The sequence below is a fragment of the Plectropomus leopardus genome, unplaced genomic scaffold (assembly GCF_008729295.1).
Source record: "Plectropomus leopardus isolate mb unplaced genomic scaffold, YSFRI_Pleo_2.0 unplaced_scaffold29460, whole genome shotgun sequence".
Taxonomy (NCBI): Eukaryota; Metazoa; Chordata; class Actinopteri; order Perciformes; family Serranidae; genus Plectropomus; species Plectropomus leopardus.
This window is the reverse complement of record NW_024632113.1, coordinates 4,110-11,437: the sequence shown is the minus strand read 5'-3', so window position 1 is coordinate 11,437 and position 7,328 is coordinate 4,110. Positions and strand designations below refer to the sequence as shown.

The 7,328-nt window shown below is 43.9% G+C and overlaps 1 protein-coding gene across 1 annotated transcript; it reads left to right on the top strand.

Annotated features, from left to right (window-relative positions):
• The first annotated feature begins 145 nt into the window (after positions 1–145).
• On the top strand, positions 146–7,069 carry LOC121938427 (envoplakin-like). The gene is made up of 10 exons (XM_042481672.1): positions 146–256; positions 357–529; positions 636–814; positions 1,860–1,998; positions 2,126–2,319; positions 2,444–2,594; positions 2,691–2,774; positions 2,859–2,993; positions 3,105–3,197; positions 3,315–7,069. The coding sequence occupies exons 1-10, from the start codon at positions 205–207 to the stop codon at positions 6,804–6,806; spliced, it is 4,692 nt and encodes a 1,563-aa protein (XP_042337606.1). The 5' UTR covers positions 146–204; the 3' UTR covers positions 6,807–7,069.
• The last annotated feature ends 259 nt before the right edge of the window (positions 7,070–7,328 follow it).

Here is a 7,328-nt window from a genome sequence, read left to right as displayed (position 1 = left end):
GAAACTTCTCCAAGAAACTGACAACATTAGTCCAACAGCCAAAAAAACAGCACTTATGGACACCAGCGGCTGGTTTCAGAGCATAAAGCACATCACCCTTTTTAACCTCTTCGGGCGTGTGTGTGTGTGTGCGTGTGTGTGTGTGTGTGTGTGTTCAGTCTGGACAGAGCGCTGGATGACCTGAAGAGCCGTAGATCTGCGCTAATGACCTCCCTGAAGAACCCCACTGTGGAGGTGGTCCGGCCTCAGAGGCCAGGTGAGAGGACAGACATATATTTGACCATGAAAGAGTCTTCAGCAGAAGATTCAATCTTCTCAGATGATTTATTGAAGTAATTTTCTTTGCTCTGCGTCAGTCGCTGTTCAAAGTGCTCCAGAGGATCCCAGAGCTGCAGATCTGGCCAAGGATCTAGACAAGATCAACCAAGGCCTATATCAAAGCGAGAAAGAAATCCTCAGTCGACTCAGAACCCCGCTGGACAACCGCAACCCGACACAAGACCTGGAAGAAAGACTCCAAGAGCACAAGGTAAACGTGAACATCGCGCTCTCATATGGCCTTGGTTACAGATTCATTGTCTCAGCATGTTTACGGTTTCTTGTCATTGGTAACTCCGTGTGATTTTGCCTTTCAGAGGACTGCTCAGACTGTGAGAAAGCTGGAGTCTGACAAGTGCGTGGTTCAGAGAGAAATGGAGCCCATTCTGGCCAAAAAACCTCTGGGACCCATCGCCTCCACCCTGCCCCTCAAACTCAGCACCGCCAACAACAAGCTTGACGACCTCAACGCCCTCATTGACCTTTATAACAAAAAGTAAGAATCAAAATGACTTTATCTTCCTCAAACCAGTACATTCACTATTTTTTTGCACACTGGCTAACATTGGCCAAGAGGGAGAAAATCATTAGATAATATCAAAAAACTAGAGAAAAATATTATGAAAACTACATTTATAATTATATATTTACAATTAGGTTAGAGGTTTTTCTTAAAAGTATTTATATCTATTATTTAATTTTATTCATTTTTTAATCACTTTTTTTCAGGTCAATCCCTATATTTAATTTCAGGTATTTTTCTTGTAACATTTTACTAATTTATTAAAATCAAGCCAACTTGCTTAGGTTTCAAAGGGTCAAAGTGAATATTTCTGTAAGTTCGTAGACCTCATGACTCTTCTCTGTTACTGTTGCAGTAGCTTAGCATTTTACATTATCCCATAGTTGTCATTTGTAGCTGTTGCTCAGCAAAAGTTGCTACAACTAGGTAGAGGAAGTGTCGTTTGACCATCGTTTTGGACAATGAAAGGAGACATTTTAAATTCTTCTATATGTCCAGCTGTTCTAAGAAACTTGCTAACATGCCTAGTGAGCATGATAAAAAGCATGATAGCAAGCAGCTAATGAAAGTGTGGATTTATTAACTACGCAGGGCCCTTTGTTTGCAGACACAATCAAACAAAAGCAGATAGTGCCATATTAAGTTGGTGTGAGCTGAAAAATTTCCACTTCTAAGGCAGAAGATAACCTTTAGATAGCCTTTCTTCATCTTGGCAGCTGCCTTCGTCTCACTCAGATTCCCCCTGGATCTGGGTCTGCAGCTGCCTGTGAGCAGTGTGAAAGCAGGGAAGGCCTACTTTGCAGATAAATCTAGTGACGAAAATGTCCTAAAAAAGTCACTAAAAAATGAAAATGATATATTTCATTGCTCAGTTTGAGGGTTTGCAGTCTGCTTAGGGATCTCAAACTGAAAATTCAAATTGTTGGCTTTTAAGGGGCGCTGCCCTTATGTACACATTTTTATTTTGTTATTTTGAAAAATTAGATCTGATATATTTTTGGTTTTCTCTCCTCTCTAGAGCTACAGCCTCTGTGTTCCTAGAGAAGAGGAAGGAGAACGTCGAAGGCATCGTCTCTGGGTTTGAGGAGCAGGTAGCAAAAGAGGCCGCCATTCTTGATAAACCCAACGCCCTCTCAAGTCGCAACCAGGAGCTGCAGGTGCTGTACTTATTAATGCAACCAAAAAACAGTCCAAGATGTAACAGTTTCAGGACGGCTCATGTGAGGTGATAGAGGCCCCCAAGTGATCCAAACCTGTTGTGTTCTTTCTCCTTATGCCAAACAGGCTTTGCGTAAGGATGTGGCCTCAAAGAAGGATGAGTTGAATAAATTAGGGAGAGACTTGGACCTGACAGCAGAAGCATGCAGCTCTCTGCAGCGTAATTTTGATGAATACTGTCCTGACATCAGTCGCCAGGAGAACGAGGTGAAACAGCTGAGGAACCGTTACTCCAATGTCAATAATCAGATCCAGGAGAGGTGAGTGAAACATGATTCAGGCGCTGTTGTAACAGTGTGTGTTTAAATTACATTCTGACAAATACGATTTCATCAAACACTGGAAACATTTGATGATGTTCTTTTTTTTCTTATATCACTTTAGGTCTGGTCTCATACAGGAAGCAACCAGTAAAAACCAAGATTTCCAGAATGCTGCTCAGTCACTGGATTTCTTCTTGGTCAATTTGCCAAATAATAAGATCAAACCTACTGATGATGTGGCGCAGATAAAAGCCAAGCAGAGCTCTCAGAAGGTAAGTGAAAGTACTCCTTTACATACAATCAACATATGACATACTCAGTACTCCAACTTCTACATACAACTGCACTTTTGGATTAAATGTGTTTAGAAAGTGGTAGAGGACATCAACAAGAAATCAGGTGATTTAGATCGCGTCAAGCAACTTTCCCGTGATCTGCAGAGCATCTTAAATGTGAGTTTTCCAAATATGATCATTTTCATTTACAGTTGATTAGATATGTACCTCCAAGTACTCAATCCTTTGATGTTTTTTCAGGAGTATGAAATGAAGTCAAACGCTTACCGTGGCACTCTGTATGATAGCGATGACAATGATGATGAGGATGATGATGATGAGCCAGTCCCAAAGAGACGTTCAACTTTGACTATGGCTCAGGCTGTACAACGAAAGGTACGCCTAAAGTCAACAAAGCACTTACAAAAGTTCTCTTCTTTTTCTGTAAAATTTTCACATTGCCGTCTTTAATTTCTAAACTCATTTTGCCTTCTGCTTCTACTTTAGGAGAAAGATCTACTCAACCTTTTCTCAGAGTTGTCTGCGGAAAATGACCAACTACTCAGCCAGCTGGAGACGGCAAAGAACATCAAGGCCAGGGTACGATATTATGCAATCAAAATAACACCAACACCACCAACATCAACTCATGTAATAGTAGTCATTTTCTGGTGATCTTTCCCAAAATGATCATTTCCTTTCTCCTTTTCTGTCCAGAACGAAGAGAAAGTTAGTCAGGTGGTGGTTAATCAGCAGCTGCAGTCACAGAGCCAGCAGAAAGACCTGGAGGAGAGCGATAGCCTGAAGAGGGAATTAAATGAGGAGTCTGAAAGGCGCTTACATGCTGAAAGAGACCTGGAAACATACCGTAAGAGGTATGTGTCTCTGAAGAATAGGAGAGGAGTGGCTAGGTTAGAGGAGAAGGAGGTGGTGCAATACTACCGTGATCCCAAAATGGAGGTGGAATTGAAGTCCCTGAGAAATCGGATCCAGGACGAAGAATTGAAGAGATCAAGAACCAGCTCAGAGATAGATTTGATCAATGAGAAGATTATCAGACTGGAAACACAGCTGCTCCAAATCGAACCTAAACTGCTGACCAAGGTTCTGACTGAATACGAAAGAGACCCGCAGCTTGACAAAGAGGCGGCCAAGATCAGAGAAGAGATTCAAAGGTTACAACTGGAGCTACAAACAAGAGATACTGAGACTGTTCAAGTCAAATCCGAGCTTACGGTTCTGTCTCAGCAGGCACCCAAAATCAAGGCGAAGGTTGTTAAGAAAGAAGTTGTGAGGGTTGAAAGGGATCCGGAAATGTTGAAAAGTGTTCTCACGCTCCAGAGTGGCATTGCGGAGGAGGAGTTCCAATTCAAGACGCTGAACGATAGCATTTTTACCATTAGGAGTGAGATAAACAAACTAGAGAGGTATATTCCCACCATCCAACCCAAGATAGTCTCTAAGGTGGTTAAGCAAGTGCAGCAAGATCCAGAAACGGTGGAAGAGGCTAAGAAATTACGAATTGCCTTGGAAGAGGAGAAGGATGAAAACGTTATCTTGATGAAGGAACTGACCACCCTTCAGCTGCGTTACGATGAAGTGGACAAGATCAGGCCTAAAGTCGAGGTCAAGGAGATCATCAATGAGATCTACAGAATTGATCCTGAGACAGAAATCGAGCTGGTTCGTCTGCGGAAAGAGCTGCAGGATTCCAGCCGTAACCGTGTAGAGCTGGAGAAAGACATCAAGACACTGATAACGACTCTGACCACCCTACGTGCTCAGAAACCTAAAGTAGAGTACAAGGAAGTGACCCAGGAGGTCATCAAAGAGGAGAAAAGCCCAGAGGTCACCAGGGAATTGCAAAGGCTGAGCAACCAAGTCTCCCGGCTGCAACTCAACTACGACACCACCTTGGAGCTGCTGACCCGCCTACGTAAAGAAAGAGACGAGCTGAAAACTGAAAAATCCAAGGTGGAGACCAAGCTGGTCACTAAAGACCTCATCAAATATGAGAACGATCCTCTTCTTGAGAAAGAGGCTGACAGCCTTCGGAGAAGTGTAAGAGATGAGATTCAACAACGCCGCAGTGTGGAGGAGTTACTGTTTGACCTCCAGAACCAGTACATCGTTCTTGAAAGGCAGAAGCCAGAGGAAAAGATTGTCACGCAGGAGGTGGTGCGTCTTCAGAGGGACCCCAAGCAGATGCAGGAGCATGAAAAGTTGAATAGGGACCTGGACGAAGAAATGAAAAACCGTAGGAAGATTGAATTAGAGGTCAGACAGCTCAGAGGCCTTATTCAAGAAAAAGAGAGTACCCTGGCTCAGATGGACGAGCGTCAGAAGAAGATTCAAGTAGAGTCTGAGCTCAGGCAGATCAAAGCTCGTATTCTTGAACTGGAAACATCTCCACCTCCTGTTGAGGAAAGGATCGTCATTGAGGAGGTCCTGAAAGTGGAAAGGGACCCTGAGCTGGAAAAACTTACTGATAGTTTACGTATCAACTTGGAGACTGAGGGCACCAATGTCAGTCGTCTAGAGAGAGAAATCCGCAACCTTAAGCTCAAGTTAGAAATTCTGCAAAAGGAGAAGTCAATTGAGAAGGTTGTTTACAGAGAAGTGGTGCGTGTAGAGAAAGACCCGGCAGTGGAGGCTGAAAGAGAACATCTAAGAGAGCTCGTGACACAGGAGAGAAATCTCAGGCGTGAACAGGAGGCTAACACTCAGAACATGCAAATCAAAGTAACTCAAGTACAGACAACAAAGTCTATGACTTCTCAGGAGGAAACAACTCTCATAAGCAACAGAGATGCTCTGCAGAGAGAGAAGGAGGATCTCCTCAGACAGATCAAAGTGCTCGAGTCTCAAAGACAGAATATCAGCTTAACCTTCCAGCAACAGTCCAAGCTGATGAGTGAGAGAAACCAGATGCTACGGCAGAGGACTCTGAAGACATCCTCTGAATTACAAAGGCTGGAGAAAGAAATCCTCAAAGAAAAAGACAAAATACACCAGAGAGATGCACTCATCGTTGAGCTGCAGAACAACATCCAGAAAGAGGACCACTCTGAAACTCACACCAGAGAGACAAACCTCTCCACAAAGATCACCATCCTGGATCCAGAAACCGGTAAAGACATGTCTCCATATGATGCCTACTTGGCAGGGCTAATTGATCGCAACCACTACATTCGCCTGTCAGAGCTGGAGTGTGACTGGGAGGAAATCACTTCAACTGGTCCAGATGGGGATACAACAATTCTGCAAGATCGCAAAAGTGGGAGGCAGTACTCCATCAAGGATGCCCTGAGGGCTGGTCGCCTGACCCAGTATGACCTGCAGCGCTACAAGGATGGGAAATTGTCCATTGCTGAGTTTGCGCTCCTTGTTGCAGGAGAAACCAGAACGCCCATCGTTCCTCCAATACCAGTCCCAAGATCACCCATTAAACCCATCCCAACCTCTCCCATGAACTCCATGCCAACCTCCTTGAGGTCCTCCTACCCCTCCCTCAACACTCAGCTCAGTGGCAGTTTAAACAACCTCACTGCTTCAGGAGTGGAGGAGAATTTTCCCATCTCTGGTATTTTAGACACCACCACAGACAGCCGCATGTCTGTGAGAAGTGCCCTGACTCGAAAACTCATCGATCCCGACACAGCTCTGAAGCTGCTGGAGGCACAAGCAGCCTCCGGAGGAATCGTCGATCTCAGCAAAAAGGACAAACTGTCCGTCCACAAGGCAGCTGAACGTGGTCTCATTGACACAAGTGACATGTACAAGCTTCTGAACGCCCAAAAGGCTTTCACCGGAGTCGAGGACCCTGTGACCAAAGAGCGTCTCGCAGTGGGACAAGCTGCACAGAAAGGGTTTATTCCCAAAGAAAATGCCAAGAGGTACATCGAGGCGCAGTACCTGACCGGTGGGCTTGTGAATCCTGCTAAAGCAGGCCGCCTCACTGTCAAAGAAGCTCTCGCCAGTAATATTATTGACAGCACAACAGCTGAGGAGCTGCAAGATGAGGATTCCTACATCAAAGAGCTCGTAGACCCAATCACCAAAGAGAAGATAACGTACAAGGAGGCGATGGATCGGTGTAAGAGAGACCACAGCACGGGGCTCCTACTGCTTCCTGCAGCCTCTACTGATGCCACAAACGCCCCGTCATACTCAAACTATCGATTCAGCTCCGCATACAACAGAATCTAGATGTGAAGTTTAAGATGTTTTCTTTGCTGCAGCCACTGGTGGTAGTGGGTGTGTGTTAACGCTAAATGAAGCAGATAAAAAATAAATGTTCGTACACTTTTTGAAAACACTGGGGAAAAAATTGGGTGAAACTGCGGATCTGCTTATATTCAGTGCTATTTTTGGGTCTGCTGTAAAAATTAGGGGATATGTTTGTTTTATATGGTATATTGTTTTTTTTCATCACTCTTAATCTAAATCCTAATTAAACTCTGCAAGCCTGACATTTTTCTGTCCTGTTATTTGAGATATCAAAAGTTGAATTGTGACAGCATATGTGTGTAATGTAAGTCAATTTAATTCATAGAGCAGACGAGCTTTGGGGTGTTCAAAACACTTCGAATTGAAAAATGATGGTCTTCATTCTGGCCTCTGCTTTTTGGCAATGCAAACAGCAGTTGTTGTGTGTAATGTAAGCTAATACAGTGAAAAGCAACCACTTTTTTAAAGACAAATAGAAGCTTTTTAATTTCATGGTTAGGT